The following is a 22,937-nucleotide window of genomic DNA, read 5'->3' on the forward strand; positions in this document are numbered from 1 at the left end:
AATTTAGCATGGCCAATCCACCTAACCTGCACATCTTTGGACTGTGGGAGGAAACCGAAGCACCCGGAGGAAACCCACGCAGGCACGGGGAGAACGTGCAGACTCCGCACAGACAGTGACTCAGCGGGGAACCCTGGCGGTGTGAAGCCACAGTGCTAGACATTTGTGCTAACGTGTTGCCCATGCTAGCCCCTCCCCTCTCCCCATCACTAGCCCCGAAACAGGGTCCCTTTAACATAATCCCTCAAACAACAGCCAGTACATCGTTTCTCCCCCAACCGTACCCAAACCCCAACAAGATCAACAAACCCCTCTCCGCTCCAAGAACACATACCAGGCTCTCCTCTCTCTCTGGCAGCCCCACCAATATGAAGTTTAATTGCCTGACTTATTCTCGCGGTCCTCCACTTTAAGTCTCAGGCCTTATTGCTTTCTGTCACCATCAGCAATTCTGTCTCCACCAAGGCAAATCCTTGTGCCTCGACAAGGCCTCCTCCTCCTCCTGTTAGCATCTTGCCTTGTGCCTTCACCACCTTTGAAGTTCGCACCGTTAACAGATTGGGCCCAAAGCCTCTTTAATCGTAGCTTTAAAAGATTCCTTAATTTCCAGGCTCTGCTGCTTGAACTGCCTGTCCATTTGTTTGTCGAACTTTTGAAGCTCCTGCGCCATTACCACTGCCAACGTGTCCAACGTAATTGGCATGGCGGCAATATTCCCTCCTTCGTCTTCCTTCGACGGGCTTCCCTCCTGGAGACAATTCACCTGCTCAACTCACTGGGTTTGAACACCAAAACCCCCGGGAAAAACGGGTAAAAGGGATCAAATACAAAGACCTCACTACTTTTTGTCCCTCTTGTCTTTACATGACTTCATCGGAAGTCTACCCAGCTGTTTCTTACCATCAGCTGGTCCCTCTCCCTCAGTTGTGTCTCCTGGAGGAAGACTATATCGGTTCTCAGCCTGTTTAGATGGGCAAAGACTATGGATTTTTTCACCTGGGCATTGAGGTGACTATTCTAATGGGGCGGGGGGTGGTTTCTGTCCCCCACCTCCTGCGGTGTTAGCCATACTTACCACAAGGACATGCCCCTACACGCTGTGTTTTCCCTGTGATTGCTGCCGTTTTCTTCTTTGTTCCAGCCATCGTCATGTACACCCGGTTGTAACTAGCATTCTACCCTCTCCCCTGCGCCTAATCTGATTCCCCTCCCCAGCCCCTCTACCCTTGCCTTCCTTCCCCTCCCTTACCTCCTCCCCCTTTACCTTCGCTGCCCCTTCCCCCGAGTTTGTTGTTTTGTGCCCCCCCTCCTTCTGCCAGGCGTTTCCTCCCTTTCAGGAGCTGCGCTGCGGTGGGCTCCCCCTCCTCTTACTTCTGTGCACTAGCACACCCACCCGACCCACCAGTGTGGTGGCTCGCCCCTGGGAGCAACCCCCTCAGCCTGTTTTGTTCTCCCCCCACCTTCTCACTTCAGTGTACCTCTGCTTTCTACACCCCCACCCAAAGTCGTGCAAGTGTTTAGTCCACAAAACAAAACATTATGATTAATAGTTCTTAGGTGTCCCCTATTGCTATCTTCCAAGCCTGTTTTTTTGGATGAACTCATTTGCATCCTCTGGTGTGTTCAAATAACGTTCTTTTTAGCCGTAAGTTACCCAGAGTCCTGCCGGGTACAGCATTCCAAACCACACCTTGCTTTTGAATAAAGCTGCCTTGGCCCCATTAAACTCAGCCCGGCGCTTGGCCAGATCGGCCCGAATATCTTGGTAGATGCGGACTGAAAGTCACTCCCATCTACATGACCGCGTGGAGAAGCTTTCCCTCCGACCAGCTGTCTGAGCATCTATGCCCTCGGGTAGCCTGACAATTCATAGGTTATGGCTGCAGGGCCTGCTCTCCTGATCTTCCACCTTCCTCTTGACTACTCTCCGGTTGTTACAAACCTTGTCACTTCTGCCTTGAGCGAGGCAATCCGATCGTTCTGGTCGGTGGCCGCTTTCTCCAGGTCCCGCAGTCTCCTCCTGTGTCTCCAGTCTCCTTCGTTCTTTCCAGCGCTTCTTTGAAGGGGGCCAATGTGGTTTCTATGACCAACATCATGGCTGACATGAGGTCCTTCTTCATGGAGTCAGTGTGTTTTTGGAGCTCTACTGAAAGAAGCTCCATCCACTGCTCCATCAGTGCGTGGCCCAGCATTTATGTTGTCGATCCCACTTGGTCCACCATGCTCTGCTCTGCTTTGCTCCACGTTTCTATTTGCTCTGAGGTCTAGATCTTCCTCTCCCAGCTTTTACTCTTGCTATTTTTCCGGCTCTGAGGCTGGCTTGGATGTATTTCCTCAGATGGTTGTTAATTTAGGTGAGGGTGTTTTTTTTGTTATTTTGGTATCCAATGTACAGGTTAGAAGGGCGTAATTTGAAGCTCCCAAAGGAGAGCCACCTTTCGTGTGACTGCTCAGCACATTGCCGTCACTATCGGAGGTTGAACATCCTTTTAGGGTGATGGCAGCATCATATTAATGGTCCTGAATACTCATGTTGTTACTTCATAGTAGCAGTGTGAAATGGTTAGCTTCACCTGTAGTTCAGACTTTTGAGATAACTTACCTTTTTAGACATGAACTGGGCACCTTCTGGGACTGCAAACCACAATCTTAAGGCTCATTCTTGCATGACATACAATGAGCGGTGATCTAATCAGGATAACCATTATCTCGCAGAATATGGCGGCGCAGAGGTTAGCACTGCTGCCTCACAGCGCAGGGGACCCGGGTTTAATCCCGGCCCGGGACACTGTCCATGTGGAGTTTGCACATTCTCCCCGTGGGAAGACCCTGCTCATTCTTGCATGACATACAATGAGCGGTGATCTAATCAGGATAACCATTATCTCGCAGAATATGGCGGCGCAGAGGTTAGCACTGCTGCCTCACAGCGCAGGGGACCCGGGTTTAATCCCGGCCTGGGACACTGTCCATGTGGAGTTTGCACATTCTCCCCGTGGGAAGACCCTGTGGGGTCTCACCCCCACAACCCAAAGATGCCAGGGATTGGCCATGCTAAATTGCCTCTTAATTGGAAAAAAGATTATCTTGGAGGATGATGATTTTGTTGCGTTCCTATTTCAGCATCAATTTGCATGGTGAGCAAATGGTTCGGGCTCAATTTACGAGGTTACCACTTGCCAACCACAACCAATCTCAAGTTTTGCATTACCACATGACTACTTGGAAATATTTGGATCTCAGTTCCATTGCCAGAACAAATGTCAAACAAAATATACCTGACTTTGCTCCATCTGGTGGTAACAGTCCACAGATGAGATTCATTCCTTCATCTCCCAAAATACAGTCTCCAAGATCCAATGATATTAGCGAGGGGTGTAGCGAAAGGGCAGGGTTCAGTACAGCCAATCCAGAATCAGTGAGGGGAGTACCGTGCAGGCTGAAGGGAAATAAAATGTTTTATAGCGTTAGGGTACAACTGAAGTGGTATGGCAAACAACACAAGTAACACAGAAAAGTTCCATGCATTGTTTATCCAATAATGGGAGAGAACTACAATTCGAAAACAAAAACTGGAAATAGCATAACAGGTAGTCAGAATCTGAAATAATAAGGTTAACGAATGAAGTGAGACTCAGCATTGGAAGTGCCGTCATGTAGGCCACGGAATACCTTGCTTAGGACACAGCAAAGAATGAGTGCAAAGGCAAACAACAAATAGCAGTAAAGAATCTGGTAACTTTAGCTAGACTTGAAATGCATAGGAAGCATAGTGGAACTTGATGTACAATGCAGACAAGTCATCCAAGAATAGAAAAAGGAAGAAAGTTAACTATTAATAATATTGCATCTCATTTGGGAAGAGTTTTACATCCTATTTTTTGCTCGAACCCTAAAGAAATGTCAAAACAAAAACTTTCAACCCATCTTCATCAATACCTTCCTTTCACTGTAAAGTCACAGGTCGTAATATTCACTGATGATTACAAAATTTCCAGCACGTTTCCCACTGAATAGTGAAGCAGATCACACAGCAAGACCCAGACAACATTCAGGCTTGGGCTAAGTGACAAACAACATTTACGGCCAACAAGTGCCAAGCAACGTCTTACAGAACAAAAAAGGTACAGCACAGGAACAGGCCCGTCCCTTCGACCTCCAAGCCTGTGCTGACCCTGCTGCCCGTTTAAGCTAAAACCTTCTACACTTCCGGGGTCCGTATCCCTCTGTTCCCATCCTAGTCATGTATTTGTCAAGACGCCACTGAAATCACTATCGTGCCTCCTTTCACCACCTCATCTCCAACAAGATAAAATCTAACCATCTCCCCATGACATTCAGCATCATTACTATCACTGAATCCCGCAACATTGACATCATAGGGTCACTAGAAATTAAACTGGACTGCAAATACAAATACAGTGGGCGGAATTCTCCCGCCCCCCACGCCAGGTGGGAGAATCGCCGTGGCGCCGAGCGAGTCCCGCCACGCCGCCCCGGCACCCACACGCGATTCTCCCACCCCCCCCAAACCGGCGCGGCAAGATTCACGGCTGGCTGCTGGGAGAATCGCCGCTCGCCGTTTGTAACGAGCGAGCGGCGATTCTCCAGCCCGGATGAGCCGGGCGGCCTGCCCAACACGACAAGTTCCCGGCGGCGCCGTTCACACCTGGTCGCTGCCGGCGGGAATAGCGCGGGAACGCTGGGTGGGCGGCCTCTGGGAGGGGGAGGGGGTTCTTGCATCGGGGGGGGGGAGGCCTCAAAAGAGGTCTGGCCCGCGATCGGTGCCCACCGATCGGCAGGCCGGCCTCTCTGAAGGAGGACCTCCTTTCCTCCGCTGCCCCGCAAGATCCATCTGACATTTCTTGCGGGCGGCCGCGGGGAGAATTGCAACCTGCGCATGCGTGGGTGACGTAAGCGCCGCGTAATTTATGCGGCACCGCCTTTACGCGGTGCCAAGGCCCGGCGCGCATACATTACGCGGCGACGCTCCTAGCCCCCTGGGGCCAGGAGAATAGGTGGCTGGGAGTGGCCTCCGACGCCGGAGTGAAACACTCCGGGCGCGATTCTCCCAAAACGGGAGAAATCGTAAGGCTGGCGTCAAACCCGGGCGGGTTTGACGCCAGCGCGCCCCTTCCCGACCGGGAACCGATTCTGGTCCTCGGTCGGGGCTAGCAGCCCGACGCCATAAGCTCCGGCATCACGGGCTTAACGAATTTCGTTAAGCCCGCTTGCCGGAGTTAGCGCCGGCTGACGCGTCATATGACGTCAGCCGCGCATGCGCGGATTGGAAGACTCCAACCCGCGCATGCGCGGATGACGTCATCGCTATTTGCGCGAAACCCGCGCATGCGCGGGCCGGGATGCCCCTCAGCCGCCCCGCGAATGGATACTGCGGGGCGGCGGAAGGAGAAATAGTGCGTGGGCATCGGGCCCGCTGCCCGCGATCGGTGGGCACCGATCGCGGGCCCATGGCACCCTTGGCACGGCCGTGGTACTGCCGTGCCAATCGGTGCCATGGTTATAAAAAGCGAGTTGTTCCCGCCGTTTTTACGAATGGCCAGACCAGGTGTGTTTGCCGTTCGTAAAAACAGCGTAAAGGGCTGGGACTTCGGCCCATCTATCAGCTGTGAATCGCTGCCGGCCGTAAAAAAACGGCGGCAGCGATTCGTGTCGGGAGTTGGGCGGGAGGGGGGGGGGGAGAATAGCGGGAGGGCGGGAAAAATGTCGGGAAGGCCCTCCCGCTATTCTCCGACCCGTCGTGGGGGGTGGAGAATCGCGCCCTCCGGTTTTCACTCCGGCGTCGGGACTTAGGGCGGAATTCTCTGCAAGGCCCGACGCCGTCGTGAAACCCGGAGAGGTTCACAACGGCGTCGGAGGCCGCTCCTGGCCCCCTATTCTCCCCCCTCCCGGGGGGCTAGGAGGGCCGTGCCGTGAATCTCGGCCGCGTCGCTGGCATCGTGCCGTGAATGTTGCTGGCGTCAACGCCCGGTGCGCCGGGAATGACGCGGCCGGCGCGCCTAATGACGTCAGCCGCGCATGCTCAGGTTGGCCGGCTCCAACCCACGCATGCGCGGTTGACGTCACGACGGCTGACAGCTCAAACCCGCGCATGCCCGGTTGCCGTCTTCCCCTCCGCTGCCCCGCAAGATGTGGTGGCTTGATCTTGCGGGGAGGTGGAAGGGAAAGAGTGCGTCCCGTTGAGACGCCGGCCCGACGATCAGTGGGCACCGATCGCGGGCCAGTCCCCTCCCGAGCACGGTCGTGGTGCTCACTCCCCTCTCCGCCCCCCACAAGCCACACAACAGCTGCTGGTGCCATGTTCACGCCGGCAGCAACCAGGTGTGGTTGCCGCCGGCGTGAACCGGTCGGGAACGGCTTGGGCCATCCGGGTCGGAGAATCGCGGGTCGCTGTGAAAAACGGCGGCCGGCGATTCTCCGAGCGGCGTGTCGCAAAACGCGACACGCCATTTTGGGGGGGTGGGAGAATCGCGGGGGGGGTGCCAGAGCGGCCCTCCCACGATTCTCCCACCCAGCGTGGGAGCGGAGAATCGCGTTGGTCTCCCGATGGGAGAATTGCGCCCAGTATTTGTATTCTGAGCTGCTCAGAAGCTGGGAATTCTGCAGTGAGTATGTCATCTCTTGACTCCCTGCAAGGCAGAAGTCAGAAATGTAATGGTGAGCAGCTTCTTGAACCTCTGCAGATCATTTGGTATAGGTACACCAAGAGTGTTATTAGGAAGGGAGTTCCAGGGCAGCATGGTGGTGCAGTGGTTAGCACTGGGACTGGTTTGAATCCCGGCCCTGGGTCACTGTCCACTGTAGAGTTTGCACATTCTCCCTGTGTCTGCGTGGGCTTCACCCCCACAACCCAAAGATGTGCAGGTTAGGTCGATTGCCACACTAAATTGTCCCTTAATTGGAAAAAGAAAGGTACTTTAAATTAATAAAAAAGAAATAAAGGGAGTTCCAGGATTTTGACTAACAGACACTGAAGGAACTGTGAGATATCTCCAAATCAGGATGGTGTGTGACTTGTTAGAGAAGGGGAACAGCCACAGGGGATTCCTGCACTGACTGTCTGCCCTTCTAGCAGTCACCCATCTATCTTCCTGCATATTGGGTATGATCTCATCTCTAAAACTCCCATTTACGGTGCTTTCCGTCAATGCATGCTCCTAAGTGCATCTAACTGCTGCTCCAACCGATCCATGCGCTCTGTAAGAAGCTCCTAGTCGCCATATTCCGGCGCCTGTTCGCGTACATGGAGGGAGAATTCAGAATGTCCAAATTACCTAACAGCAAGTCTTTCGGGGCTTGCGGGAGGAAACCGGAGCACCCGGAGGAAACCCACGCAGACACAGGGAGAACGTGCAGACTCCGCACAGACAGTGACCCAAGCGGGAATTGAACCTGGGACCCTGGTGCTGTGAAGCAACAGTGCTAATCACTATGCTACCTAAATGTAGTTGTCCGGAATGCTGGAAGCTTCACGGTCCTCCCGCATCTCACAAGTGAAGCATTTTACCCCTCTAACTGCCATTTCCAGAACTAATTAATAAATTAATTTTAAAATGCTTAATGAAATTAAAATAAGCTACAGTTAACTATATGCTTCCTAGCACTAGGTTTCAACGATAAATGTAAAATGCTAAATACAGTAATCGCCTGCCTCTGGTTTAGATACCCTTGTACTTATGATTAAGTAATTAATTAATGAGGTTTAATAATGTTTTATTTTCAAACTGAGGGTAGATTCTCTACCAGCCAATCAGGTCAGAGCTTTCCTGTGATATCACTTTTTCAGTTTTTTTCACCTGATGTCAGTGACTCAGTTCCGGCTGGAACTCCGCCCTCCGACTTTGCTCCCAGTCAGCTGCACTCTCTGTAAACTCCCGGCTTATGGTGAATGTATTATGGCAGCCATTCACCACTGTATTGCATTGTACTATGTTGGTGCCCTTGTGAGCTCCATGCCCTTGACGGGAGGTATATAGAGCTGCTGCCCTGCAGAGGGCTCTCAGGGCAGAGCAGTCGCAGGCAGGCACAGTTCTAGCTGATTAAAGCCACTGTTCACTTCAACTCTCGTCTCGTGTGAATTGATGGTCGCTTCAATTTAATCAGCTACAATATTACGATGGAAGCAGCCCTCAAACCTGACCGACTGGAACTCGACCCACAGGCCGCTAAAGCCAAAGGGATTTTTCGCACTGGCTCTGCTCTTTTGAGGCCTACCTCGCCGCCTCCTCCTCGCCCTCCGTCACCTACGAACAAAAGCTGAGCCTCCTCCACGCCCGGGTGAGCCAACGAATCTCCATGCAAATTGAGGAAGCGACCACATACGCAGACGTGATCGCGATCCTGAAGCGGCGATATGTGAGGCCGGTAAACGAAGTGTTCGCGCGGCATCTCCTCACCATTCGCCGCCAACCCCCTGGGGAATCGCTGGAGTACCGCCTGCGAGACCTGAAAGTACTTGCGCAAAGCTGCAACTACAAGGCCTCACGGACTCACAACACATGGAACTCGCCATTCGGGACGCCTTTGTGGCTGGAGTCCGGTCGAACTATGTCAGACAGCGCCTGCTTGAGAAGGGCACACTCGACTTAGAAGAGATGGTAAAACTAGCCACCTCCCTAGAAGAAGCGTTTCAGAGCCTCAACGCTTTCCCCTCCGACTACGCGACCCCCTCGTGGTCACCCGACCAGAGATTACCCCAGGCCTGTGCCGCGTGGCTGCCCGCCCAACCTGGGGGGCTACCCTGCTATTTCTGCGGCCAGCACCAGCACCCCAGGCAGTGTTGCCCGGCTCGGAACGTGACCTGTAGCGACTGCGGCAAGAAGGGACACTTTACCAAAGTTTGCCTGGCCAGGTCCAAGTCCTCCAAACCTCAGACCCGACTCTCAGACTCAGAGGCCCGCAGACCCCGCAGTGTGGCTGCGTGCCTTCGGACGCGTCATCCACCTCGTGTTGGTTTTGGGGGCAGTCACCATCGACTCTACACAACATGTGCGACTCATGGGGCCCGCCATCTTGGCCACCATCTTCATTGCCGCCCTACACGTGCAACTGACGGGGGCTGCAACTTGTCCGCCATCTTCAACGCTGCCCAACACATGCGACCGATGGGGGCAGCCATCTTGGGACCACCCCACCACCTCTGACCACGCCGGCTACCCACAACCCGGCGCGGTCACCCTCGACCAGTCATGCCCAAAGCACCTCAGGAACTCCATGATTATCGTCCGGGTCAATGGGCACGAAACGCCCTGCCTGTTTGACTCCAGGAGCACAGAGAGCCTCGTACACCCAGACACGGTAAAGTGCTGTTCTCTCCAAATCTCCCCCACATTTCAAACAATCCCCCTCTCTTCTGCATCGCGTTCAGTGCAAATCCGGGGGTACTGAGTCGCGAACCTTGCAATACAGGGCGTTAAGTACACAAACTTTAAACTATATGTACTCCCCGAAATCTGTGCTCCTCTCCTGTTGGGACTGGATTTCCAGTGCAACCTCAGAAGCCTGACCCTGAAGTTTGGCGGGTCCCTACCCCCTCTCACCATATGTAGCCTCACGATCCTGAAGGTCGACCCTCCCCAGCTCTTTACGAACCTCACCGCCGACTGTAAACCCATAACCACCAGCAGCAGGCGGTACAGTATCCAAGACAGGACTTTTATCAAGTCCGAGGTCCAGCGGCTCTTGCGGGAAGGGATCATTGAGGCCAGTAATAGCCCCTGGAGAGCCCAGGTGGTGGTCGTCAGGACCGGGAAAAAGAACCGGATGGTTGTAGACTGCAGCCAAACCATAAACCGGTATACGCACCTCGATGTGTACCCCCTCCCCCGGATAGCGGACGTGGTAAACCAGATCGCACACCACCGGGTGTTCTCCACGGTAGATCTGAAGTCCGCATACCACCAGCTCCTAATCCGCCCGGAGGAACGCCACTACACGGCCTTTGAAACAGACGGCCGCCTCTTCCACTTCCTCCAGGTCCCCTTCGGTGTCACCAACGGGGTCTCGGTCTTCCAAAGAACGATGGACCGAATGGTGGACCAGTACGGGCTGCGGGCCACATTTCCGTACTTGGACAATGTCACCATCTGCAAACGGCAGGACCATGACGCCAACCTTCAGAATTTTCTCCAAACCACCCAAGCCCTCAACCTCACTTATAACAAGGAGAAATGCGTTTTCCGCACAACCAGACTAGCCATCCTCGGCTGTCTTGGAAAATGGAGTCCTAGGGCCCGACCCCGACCATATGCGCCCCCTCCTTCAACTCCCCCTTCCCCACTACCCAAGGCCCTGAAAAGATGCCTTGGGTTCTGTTTTCTAGTATGCCCAGCGTGTCCCCAACTATGCGAACAAAGCCCGCCCACTGATCAAAGCTACCATTTTCCCACTGGCGGGTAAGGCCTGCCAGGCCTTCAGCCGCATTAAGGCAGATATTGCCAAAGCTGCGATGCGCGCGGTGGACGAGTCCATCCCCTTCCAGGTGGAGAGCGATGCGTCAGAGGTCACCCTCGCCGCTACCCTTAATCAGGCAGGCAGGCCCGTAGCCTTTTTCTCCTGTACACTCAACGCCTCCGAGATTCGACACTCCTCAGTCGAAAAAGAAGCTCAAGTCATCATGGAAGCTGTCTGGCACTGGAGGCACTACCTCGCTGGTAGCAACGGTCGGTAGCCTTCATGTTCGACAACACACAGCGGGGCAACATTAAGAACGATAAAATCTTGAGATGGAGGATCGAACTCTCCACCTATAATTATGATACCGTGTTTCGTCCTGGGAAGCTCAATGAGCCCCCAGATGCCCTGTCCCGCAGCACATGCACCAGCGCGCAGGATGACCGACTCCGGGCCATCCACAACAACCTTTGCCACCCTGGGGTCACCCGGCTTCTCCACTACATCAAGGCCCGCAACCTGCCCTACTCCACCGAGGAGGTCAGGGCCATGACCAGGGACTGCCAAATCTGCGCGGAGTGTAAGCCGCACTTCTATCGAACAGATAAGGCCATCCTGGTGAAGGCATCCCAGCCCTTTGAGCGCCTCAGTTTCGACTTCAAAGGGCCCCTCCCCTCTACCAACCGCAACGCGTTTTTTCTCAACGTCGTTGACGAGTACTCCCGCTTCCCCTTTGCAATCCCTTGCCACGACATGACCGCCTCCACCGTCATTAAGGCCCTACATGGTATCGTCACCTTGTTCGGTTTCCCCACTTATGTCCACAGTGACCGGGGCTCCTCATTTATGAGTGACGAACTGCATCAGTACCTGCTCGGTTATGGCCTCGCCTCGAGCTGGACTACCAGTTACAACCCCCGGGGAAACGGTCAGGTGGAGAGGGAGAACGCGATGATTTGGAAGGCCGTCCTCCTGGCCCTACGGTCTAGGAATCTCCTAGTTTCCCACTGGCAGGAGGTCCTCCCGGACGCGCTCCACTCCATTAGGTCACTTATTTGCACAGCCACGATCGCGACCCCTCATGACCGCCTATTTGTTTTCCCTCGGAAATCCACCTCCGGGGTCTCGCTTCCAGCCTGGCTGACGACACTGGGGCCCGTACTCCTCCGAAAGCACGTGAGGAGCCATAAGTCTGACCCTCTGGTCGAGAGGGTCCAGCTCCTTCACGCCAACCACCAATATGCCTACGTGGCGCACCACGACGGCCGACAAGATACAGTCTCCCTCCGGGACCTGGCACCCGCAGGATCCCCTATGACCATCACCTACTCCCCCCCCCCCCCCCCCCCCCCACAACCGACACTGAACTGCGCCCCCGCCCCTACATGGCCTCCACCCCCTCCCCCCATCGCCGACCTACAGGGATGAAGGTCCAGAAGACACGCTCCCGGAGTCCACACCCATGCCCGCATCGACGAGTTCAATACCCGTGCCCGCACTGATGAGTTCAACACCCGTGCCTACAGCGCACGATAAGGGCACCGGACAGACTCAACCTGTGAGCCACTTCACCTCAATTTTTTAACAGGGGGTGAATGTGGTTAATGTATTATAGCAGCCATTCACCACTGTATTGCATTGTACTATGTTGTTGCCCTTGTGGGCTCCACCTATGGACCATTGTATTGTATTACACCGCATTATATCATGTTGGTGCCCTTATGGGCTCCGCTCCCTTGAGGGTAGGTACGTAGAGCTGCTGCCCTGCAGGCCTCTCAGTGCAGAGAAGTCGCAGGCAGGCACAGTTCTAGCTGATTAAAGCCACTGTTCACTTCAACTCTCCGTCTTGTGAATTGATGGTCGCATCATGGCTACCCTCATACTCTTTGACAAAATGAAAGGAGTACCTTGCTCCAGCCTCACCAAACCTCACGTAATCACTGTAATACAGGCCAAACTCAGCATTCCAGTGCCAGAGAAGTCAGCACTGTACGATGGCTCACTTTTATACTGTCTGACTCTAGCCTTTGAAAACTGGTTTAATCCAGTTATTTAATTAGCAAGTTTTAGCTGCAAGCAGAGCCTGAGTGAGCTCTGTTTAAAACTGGCAGCAGGGACGAGCACCAAGGCCAGAGGTTCCATGGTGCTGGGCACAGTCAGGGCCAGGAGGAGTGCAGATATAGGGAAGAGGGGGTGGAGTGAGACATGTGGGGGGCAGAGCCACTATGTAGTCCGTTGGACCTGGTTGGGCACTGGGGTACACACCACGCTAACATGTCGGCCTTTCACCCCTTGCAGACAATGGATATTGGAATTCAACCAGAAATAGTGGCCTTCCTGCTGGTCGCTGCAGCCCTGGGGGATGCCCTGCAGCTGTATGAGCGGGCCTGCTTGAGGAGAAAGCGGCAGAAACAGGTCATGCAGCAGCGGTGTGCTGCAGAGGAATGGGAGGCAGCTGCCCAGGATGGAAAGCCAGACGTCGAACATGCCAAGGAGATGGTGCCAAAGAGGCCCCATATGAGGCATTGTGTGTATTGGCAGCACCTGTCATTCGAGGACCTGCCGGACCGGGCAAGTTGTCAAAGACTCTGGCTCAGCAAGGAAACAGTACGATATATCTGTGAGATCATGGCACACCTGGCACCGTAGGGGTACGATGGAGCGCACCCGCTTCCAGTTGCTGTCAAGGTGATGGTGAACCATCCTTTACACCATGCGGTCCTTCCAGGTTCCCAGTGGGGACTGTTGGGATCTCACAGACCTTGGTTCATCTGCACCGTCACAGAGGCCCTGTATGCCCAGGCGGTTCACTAAATCCATTTCAACGTGGACTGAGACCACCAAGGTGCCCGGGCAGCAGGTTTCGCCGCCATTGACGGGATGATCCGGGTCCAGGGAATGATTGACGGGATGCAAGTCGCCCTACGAAAACCTGCAGATGACAGGCGAGAGGGGTTCCACTTGATGAACGTGCAGCTCACATTTGACCATCAGCTGCGCATCATACACGTCTGCGCCCGATACCCGGGCAGTTTACATGATGCCTTCATCCTGGCACACACTGAGATTTCTGACATATTTGGGGGGTTGGCTCCTGAGCGATGGGGTTATCCAATGTGGTCATGGCTGCTTATGCACATCCGGAGGCAACAGACCGACGCAGAGATTAGCTACTACAATGCTCATACAACGACCAGGGAAGTGATCTAAGTGGTGCTTCGACCTCCCAAAGATGCAGTTCAGGTGCCTGGACCGCTCTGGAGGGGCCCTCCATTATGATGCTGAGAAGGTCGCCCACATTGTGGCGGCCTGCTGCATCCTCCACAACATCGCGCAGCAGACGTGCTGGAGGATGAGGAGGGACGCCAGTCTCGAGGAGGATGTGAGGAAGGGGAGAATGGGCAGGGCATGGAGCCCAGGTAGGCACGAGAGGCCGCACGATGTGTGCGCCAGGGCCAACACGCACGGGTCACCCTGATCGCCTCCAGGTTCATCAACTGGGGTGAGGGGGGGGGAGAAATTGGCCTGGGGTACGGCCACTGCATCCCACCCCCACCCCCGCACAACACCACACACCCCGACCACCCCCACACATGAACCCCCCTCCGTGATACATACCTCCCCTCCCCTCCGTGATACATACCACCCATCCGTGATACATACCCGTCGCATTACGGGGTGGGGGCCCTGGGTTGGCAGTAACACCGGGTGTAGTCCATGGGATGGATGATGTTAACAACACGCTTTGCGATGAGCTCCTGTGCTCCTCATCGTTTGGCAACGTCTGACTCCTACACACGGTAGCACTTTCCACCATCCACCTGGGTGGTCCCTGCATGCGAGCTGGCCATTGCATTACACGGTCCAATCGAATCCCTGGGGTGATGAGCCCAGGCCACCCACAACGTCCACCCATTCCTCCCCCTCTTTGGCCAGCCCAGTCCAGCCCACCCCTCACATCCACTGACGACAGAGCACTGAGGCAGGTTGAAACAGTGTGGGCAGGTGTTTAATGTGACAACCTATATTCAGATTTGCACCCTAGCCCCGATAACTAAACTGCGCACTGCACCCGTGCCAACTCAACTATTGTCTAACTTTCTGCTCTCACGGGCCCGAACACTACGTCTTGGTGGAACTCCATATGGTACAGCAGGAGTGGAGGAGGCCTGCTGTGATTCCTGCCCTGTGACCTGGGTCTCCGTTGGCGGGCGCCAATGGATGATTCTGGCTGCTGCTCGGGTGTCCCAGATGGCATGGCGCCGCTCTATTCTGCCAGCTGAGAGGGGAGGGGTCTGAGGTGCTGCGGTGTTCCGTCACTTCCCCTGTGAGAGTATCTGGCATTGGACCTCATCACCTCCTCCTCCCTCGGGGTGCCCGATGGCCCCCGGGCTACTCCATGGGACGGGGGTGCAAGCAGTGCTAACCACTGAGGCTTCCCCGCCACCTGCCGTTGCCTGGAGGCGACACACCTGGACGCGACACACATCAACTCAACATAGTCTCAAGGTTCAAAACTTGCAGCCATGCAGCATCGTGAGCATCTATGTCGGACATCGCTGTCATAAAGCCCACTTTCCCAGCAGTGGCGGAACAGTCTCGCAAAAGCAATGCCATACTCACAACCCCGATGACAAGTCCAAGGGGGCGGCAGAAAATTCAGTAACTGACTCCCCGGTGGACACACTGCCACAGCAAGACAGCAGCACAATAGGACGGCAGACGGAGGCAAACAAAAACATCTCACAACCTGCACCTCTGATGATGCCACTTCTGGTACTGCCGAATATATCGGACCCCAGAACAAACACAGCATACGCGCTCCACTAGCCGGTATTAGAAACCTCGGCCTGGCGTTCACCTGCCCTCTCAACACAGGTTACGGAAAACACATCATTGCAACAAAATCAGTCCGTACCTCAGTCCACACAGTTGTAAAAACATTTTCAGGGAGGTGGCCGACAGCTCCAATCCCCCTCGTCGCCCATCGAGTAACAACAAGGGGAGTCTGGCAAGATCACAGGGAGACGTTTATTTAGCTTTACAGCGGCGCATATATAGGGCCTGGTTATGCATTACCGGGTCCTTACTCCTTTCTGTCAGCTGTGATAGAGGCCAACATATTATACAAATCCTGGTTAATTCCCGGTCCAGGACAAGGGAATAATCATCCCTAGCTGGATGAACCTCATGCATGTCGCATGCAGGTTATTACAGTAACCATTTCAGTAATAACTAAATTCAAATTGCATCAGCAGCAGGATTTATATCTGGAGTATTCATCTAGTCTCTGGATTATTGAACCAGTATGATCACAGTGTAGGCTGATGAGCTTCTTGTGGCTGATGCAATAAATGGTTCGATGAAGTACAATCAGCTCATGGAATAAAAGAAAATGAAATTAAAATTGCTTATTGTCACGAGTAGGCTTCAATGAAGTTACTGTGAAAAGCCCCTGGTCGCCACATTCCGGCGCCTGTTCAGAGAGACTGTTACGGGAATTGAACCGTGCTGCTGGCCTGGCTTGGTCTGCTTTCAAAGCGCGCGATTTAGCCCAGTGTGCAAAACAGCCCCAGAGACAGTGCTCGCATTGATACCAAGCTGACTAGGTGACAGGAAATATATAGGTCGGAATTCTCCAGTCATCGGGATTCACTTTTCTCGCTGGCAGCGCACCTGCGCCAATGGGTCTCACGGCAGCGTGAGGTGGTTTCAATGGGAAGTCCCATTGACAAACTGCGGGAGGATAGAAGCTGCCGCCAGCGAATGGCATGTAACTGGAGGAACGGAGAATCCCGACCATAGAGTCATCGGGAGAAGCGGTCACATAGTGGTATTGACAGTACCATAGGGCAGCACGGTAACATAGTGGTTAGCACCATGGTTTCACAGTGCCAGGGTCCCAGGTTCGATTCCCGCTTGGGTCACTGTCTGTGCGGAGGCTGCACATTCTCCCTGTGATGCGTCCTCACTCTCCACTGGCGTAGCACCGGATGATTTTGGGGGGGGGCGCGAATGTTGTTCCCCAGTTCAGTGATTGGAATAGGGAAATCCTGGGGAATTACAGACCAGTCAGTCTTACCTCTGTGGTGAGAAAATTATTGGAAATGATTCTGAGAGATAGGATTTATGATTATTTAGAAAAACATAGTTTGATTAAAGATCATCAGCATGGCTTTGTGAGGGGCAGGTCATGCCCCATTGAATTCTTTGAGGATGTGACGAGACACATTGATGAAGGTCGGGCAGTAGATGTGGTGTATATGTATTTCAGTAAGGCATTTGATAAGGTTCCCCATGGTAGGCTCATTCAGAAAGTTAGGGGGCATACAGGGAATTAGGCTGTCTGGATACAGAATTGGCTGGCCGAAAGAAGACAGTGAGTGGTAGTGGATGGAAAGTATTCCGCTTGGAAGTCGGTGACCAGTGTTGTCCCACAGGGATCTGTTCTGGGACCACTGCTCTTTGTGGTTTTTATAAATGATTTGGATGCGGAAGTGGAAGTGGAAGTTTGCTGATGACACAAAGCTTGGTGGAGTTGTAGATAGTGTCGAGGGCTGTTGCAGGTTACAACAGGATTGGATTGGATTTGTTTATTGTCACGTGTACCAAGGTACAGTGAAAAGTATTTTTCTGCAAGCAGCTCAACAGATCATTTAGTACATGGGAAGAAAAGGGAATTAAACAAAATTCAAGAAAATACATTGGAAAGGACATTGACAGGATGCAGAGCTGGGCTGTGAAGTGGCAGATAGAGTTCAGCCGAGATAAATGTGAAGTGATTCATTTTGGAAGGTCAAATTTGAATGCTGAATACAGGGTTAAAGGCAGGATTCTTGGAATGTGGAGGAACAGAGGGATCTTGGGGTCCACGTACATAGATCCCTTAAAGTTGCCACCCAGGCAACCCAGGTTGATAGGGTTATTAAGAAGGCGAATGGTATGTTGGCTTTCATTAACAGAGGGATTGAGTTTAAGAGCTGCGAGGTTTTGCTGCAGCTTTATAAAACCCTGGTTCGACCACACTTGGAATATTGTGTCCGTTCCGGTGGCCTTATTATGATGTGGATGCTTTGAAGAGGGTGTAGATTTACCAGGATGCTGCCTGGACTGGAGGGCATGTCTTATGAAAAAAGGTTGAGGGAGCTAGGGCTTTTCTCACTGGAGCGAAGAAGGAAGAGAGGTGACTTGATAGAGGTGTACAAGGTGATGAGAGGCATGGATAGAGTGGATAGCCAGAGAATTTTCCCCAGGGCAGAAATGGCTGTCACGAGGGGACATAATTTTAAGGTGATTGGAGGAAGGTATAGGGGAGATGTCAGAGGAGGTTCTTTACACAGAGAGTGGTGGGTGCGTGGAATGCACTGTCAGCGGCCATGGTGGAGTCAGAGTCATTAGGGACATTTAAGCGACTCTTGGACAAAGAACAAAGAAGAAAGAAAATTACAGCACAGGAACAGGCCCTTCGGCCCTCCCAGCCTGCGCCGATCCAGATCCTTTATCTAAACCTGTCGCCTATTTTCCAAGGATCTAGTTCCCTCTGTTCCCCGCCCGTTCATATATCTGTCCAGATGCATCTTAAATGATGCTATCGTGCACGCGCCTCTACCACCTCCGCTGGCAAAGCGTTCCAGGCACCCACCACCCTCTGCGTAAAAAACTTTTCACGCACATCTCCCTTAAACTTTCCCCCTCTCACCTTGAAATTGTGACCCCTTGTAAGTGACAGGCACATAGACAGCAGTAAATTGAAAGGGTATATGTTAGGTTGAACTTAGATTTGGATAAATGGTCGGCACAACATTGTGGGCCAAAGGGCCTGTACTGTGCTGTACTGTTCTATGATCTATAACCAGTCGCAGCACGTAAAGGTTTGGAATTGTATAAAACATTGGTGAGGCTGCAACTGGAGTATTGTGTGCAGTTCTGGCCACCACATTATAGGAAGGAAGTAAATGCTCTGGATAGAGTGAAGAGGAGACTTACAAGAATGTTCCAGGGCTAGAAAAGTGTAGCTACGAGATTGGATGTGTTGAGGTTATTTTCCTTGGAACAAAGAAGGCTAAGGGGTGACTTAATTAAGGTGTTCAAAATTATGAGGGGAAGAGATAAGGTGGAGAGGATAAAATTGTTTCCCCTGGTGGAGAGTTCTAGAACCAGGAGACATAGAACATAGAACATAGAACAGTACAGCACAGAACAGGCCCTTTGGCCCTCGATGTTGTGCCGAGCAATGATCACCCTACTTAAACCCACGTAACCCGTATACCCGTAACCCAACAATCCCCCCATTAACCTTACACTACGGGCAATTTAGCATGGCCAATCCACCTAACCTGCACATCTTTGGACTGTGGGAGGAAACCGGAGCACCCGGAGGAAACCCACGCACACACGGGGAGGACGTGCAGACTCCACACAGACAGTGACCCAGCCGGGAATCGAACCTGGGACCCTGGAGCTGTGAAGCATTGATGCTAACCACCATGCTACCGTGAGGCCCCTAAACATAGATTCAAGAAAAGAGGCAGAAGGTGTAGAGGGGACATGGGGAAGGATTTTTTTATGCAGAGGGTAGTGAGAGTCTTGAATTTACTGCCTGAGTTTGTGGTGGCGGTAGAAACCCTAAACCCTTTTAAAAAGTACCTGGATCTGCACCTTAGGTGCTGTAAAATACAGGGATATGGACCGGGTGCAGGAAGGTAGGATTAAAAAGGGAAGCTGGGTATCTCCTTGGCCTGGCATGGACAAGATGAGCTGAATGGCCTCCTTCTGTGCTGTAACTTTTCTATGGTTGTATGCTTTTATTCATATCACTATTGCTTCCTTTACTGGTTACTTTAAATCTGTGCCTTCTTCTCAATACTTTCACGAGTGGGAACAGTTTCTCACTATCTACTTTTCCCAAACCCCTGATGGTTTTGAATACCACTATTAAAGCTCCTCTCAGCCTTCTTTTCTCTAAGGAAAATAGACCTAACCGTTCTGAGGAATTTCCTCTTCCCAGGAACCATAGTCGTGAATCTTTTCTGCATACTCTCCAATGCCGTCAGATAATTCCTAGAACTGGACACAATTCTCCAGCTGAGGCCGAAGTGGTGAGTTATATAAGTTCACCATAACCTACTTGCTCATGTACTCTATGCCCTTAATAATAAAGCCTGGATATTGTATACTTTATTAACCACTCTCAATCTTCAATGACTTATGCACATATACAGTCAGGTCCCATTTTCAAACTAGTTTCATTTTATGTTTATTGTAATATACTAACAAGGTCAAGGATTTTAACTCTAACATGTAGCTTCCTGCATCCATTTCATATTCTGCATATTTTTAACTACTACATTGATTTTCTATTTAGACACTAGTCAGAGTCAAATGATTAAGTAAGTAGTGAGCCCTAATTGAAGATTTTATAATTAATCAGTAATTATATGGAAAGACTAGATTTTTATTTTACATTAATGCTGTAAAAACCAATTTCTAAAAGGTGCAGTGCTAGCAGAAATTGTTTCAGCAAAGGAACCTTTGTAATTTGTGATACACCACAGAACATCATGGTCTGGTTTAAGAATAGCTCATTGTTCATAATTTGATCTAGATTACTAAGCAAGGAACTACTGTCAGGAAAACAAAGATAGTTTTAGCAGATTTATATTTGTAATGTTAAATATTAGAAATAATGTACAGTTTTGAGTGAGTTTAATTTAGTGTTGCTGTGTAAGGAAGGGTAAACTTATAGTTAGATTCATGCAATACCAAGGCGGCTGGGGGCTTTGGTTTCAGATAAACTGCGCCTTTATTGTACTTAGAAAGGATTCGGCATGAAACGGAAACAAGTTGTGAAGAAGTAGAAGTCATTGCTTAGAAATCGGGGGCAAGGGACTTCCGGTGTGCATCATGGAGTGAGTGATCACACAGAGGCAGCTCCTGACTAAGGTTGCAGAAAAGAGCTCTTTTTTGGGCAGCACGGGTTGGAATTTCGATGAAAAGGCGTGGGTGAAGGTTCAAGGAGTATTTTCCCCCAGGAATAGGATGTTTCTGGGTTATCAGACCCTCAGAAACAGTGCAAGATTTGTCTGAAGCAGCAGCAAACAAAAGCCTCTGCAAGCATGCAAGCGGGGGAAGGGCCAGCTTATAGGTCTCAAGCTGACCTGAGGGCCTTGATGAAAGCTGAATTCTAGCAGCAGAGGGAAGAACTGTGAAAAGATCTCACCAAGGCCATTGAAGAAGCGGAGACGGACTTCCGGTAGCGGTGATGCGGAGCTAAGCCGCATGTTCAGTGGCTCCCACTATTTTCAGACTTTGAGGCTCTTTTAAGGGCTCGTAGTGGTGCTGTTTGGACTTTCCCCCGTGTGGGAACACTCCTTCTCAGATTCTCCACCGGTGGATGGCCTGGACTAGGAGTGGAGCGGTCAGAAAATCGGCTTTGCAGTTGCGCCGCAACGCAGCTCCCGCTACTTAAGGACTTTTGGGCCGATTTGAGGGCCTCAAACGGCGCTGTCTCGACGAATCCCGGTGGGGGAAGGTGTCTAGAGGAGCATTCCCCATAATTTATGGTGCTCACCCGGAGTGGGGCAAAGGAAAGAGCTGCAGCAGCTCCCCAAGAAAAGCGGGGGAAGAAGGACAAAATGGCGGCCGGCGGAACACCCGAGGACTGGTGGAAGTGGGCGCAGGAGCAGCAGGTCTCTCTTCTGCGCTGTTTTGCGGAGCTGAAGGCTGAGTTGCTGGACTCCCTGAATGCGACTACCAACAAGCTGCTTGGGACCCAGGCGGCACAGGAGGTGTCTATCCGGGAGTTGCAGCAGCAGGCCGCTGAGAGGGAGGAGGAAGCCGTGGTCCTCGTGGGGAAAGTGGAGTTGCACGAGGCACTTCACAAAAAGTGGCAAGACCGCTTGGAGGAGCTGGACGTTCGCACGAGGCGAAAGAATTTGAAGATCCTGGGCCTGGCGGAGGGGCTGGAAGGGTCGGATCTCCCGTCGTACGTGACCACGATGTTGAGCTCGTTGATGGGAGCGGGGTCCTTCCATATGCCCCTGGAGCTTGAGGGAGCTCACAGAGTGCTGGCCAGGAGGCCTAAGGCAAATGAACCCCCGCGGGCAGTGCTGGTGCGGTTCCATCGATTTAGTGACCGGGAGTGTGTGCTGCGCTGGGCCAAGAAAGAGAGGAGCAGCAAGTGGGAGAATTCGGTAGTGCGAATCTACCAGGACTGGAGTGCGGAGGTGGCAAAGCGGCGGGCCGGGTTCAACCGGACGAAGGCGGTGCTGCATGCCAAGCAGGTCAGATTTGGAATGCTGCAGCCTGCGCGTCTGTGGGTGACATATAAGGACCGGCACCACTACTTCAAGTCCATGGAGGAGGCGTGGGCCTTTGTACAGGCGGAGAAGCTGGACTCGAACTAGGGTCTGGGGACACACTATGGCCGTTGCTGTTTTCGCTGTTGTTGTTCTTCAATTTTGACACGTGTTTTTTTTATGCTGGTTTTCTTTTTGCTCTGTTTCCGGGTGGGTTTGTCTGTTGGGTATGGGTATGGGTGTGGGGTATGTGGGGAACGTTGGGGGAACGTTGGGGGCATGTGCTTTATATGTTCTCTTCTGTACGGGGCTGGGGGTTGGGGTGAAACTGGATTTTGAGGAGCTGCGTCAGAAGGGTGGGGTGTGGCAGTGTGAAAGCGCGGGCTTTCCTCTGGTTGTCCGCGCTGCGGGGCGGGGGGGCGGAGCTGGAGGTGGGGGCGTGGCCTTTACTGGTTTTCTTTCCCGCGCTGAAGCGGTGCCAAGGAGGTGTGGCAAGAGGGGGATGACCCCATGCCGGGAGGAGATTGGTTTTGGCAGGAGCTGCCGGGTCAGCAGAAGTCAGCTGACTCACGGAAGTACCATGGAGGGTGCGTCGCGGCTAGGAGGGGTCCTAGCCTGGGGGGGTGGGGGGGGGGGATACCGGGTTGCTGCTGGAATGGCCAGGAAGGAGTAGGCGTGGGCCGGGGGGGTAGAGGAGAGGCGTTATCGCCATGGGGAACGGGTCAGGCGGGGCGAGCTGGCCTGGGGCGAGCAGTCGATAAGCTATGGCTAGCCGGCGGGGGAGAGGGGCAGGTTGCCCTCTGATCCGGCTGATTACCTGGAACGTGAGGGGGCTGAATGGGCCGGTTAAGAGAACTAGGGTAATTTCTCATCTGAAGGGACTGAAGGCGGACGTGGCTATGTTCCAGGAGACCCACTTGAAGGTGGCGGACCAGGTTCGTCTGAGGAAGGGGTGGGTGGGGCAGGTTTTTCACTCAGGATTGGACGTGAAGAACCGGGGGGTGGCGATTCTGGTGGGGAAGGGGGTGGCGTTCGAGGCGGCTGAGGTGGTGTCGGACAAGGAGGGCAGATATATTATGGTGAAGGGTAGGCTGCAGGGAGAGAAGGTGGTGCTGGTTAATGTATATGCCCCGAATTGGGATGATGCCGGCTTCATGAGGCGCTTGTTGGGCCGCATTCCGGACCTGGAGGCATGGGGCCTGATCATGGGGGGAGACTTTAACACAG

At 52.8% G+C, this 22,937-nt stretch overlaps 1 protein-coding gene across 4 annotated transcripts in view; it reads right to left on the reverse strand.

Annotated features, from left to right (window-relative positions):
- The window catches only part of lrrc73 (leucine rich repeat containing 73), a 103,421-nt gene that overhangs the window by 72,054 nt on the left and 8,430 nt on the right, over positions 1-22,937 (reverse strand). For 3 of the 4 annotated variants that reach the window (XM_038798942.1, XM_038798940.1, XM_038798943.1), the window contains one exon: positions 3,279-3,439. In XM_038798942.1, coding sequence (XP_038654870.1) covers positions 3,279-3,324 — 46 coding nt within the window. In that variant the 5' untranslated portion in view covers positions 3,325-3,439. Of the gene's footprint in view, positions 1-3,278; positions 3,440-15,331; positions 15,484-22,937 lie in introns of those variants that run through there. The other variant, XM_038798941.1, reaches the window with a different exon arrangement.

Source organism: Scyliorhinus canicula, chromosome 6 (assembly GCF_902713615.1).
Source record: "Scyliorhinus canicula chromosome 6, sScyCan1.1, whole genome shotgun sequence".
Classification (NCBI taxonomy): domain Eukaryota; kingdom Metazoa; phylum Chordata; class Chondrichthyes; order Carcharhiniformes; family Scyliorhinidae; genus Scyliorhinus; species Scyliorhinus canicula.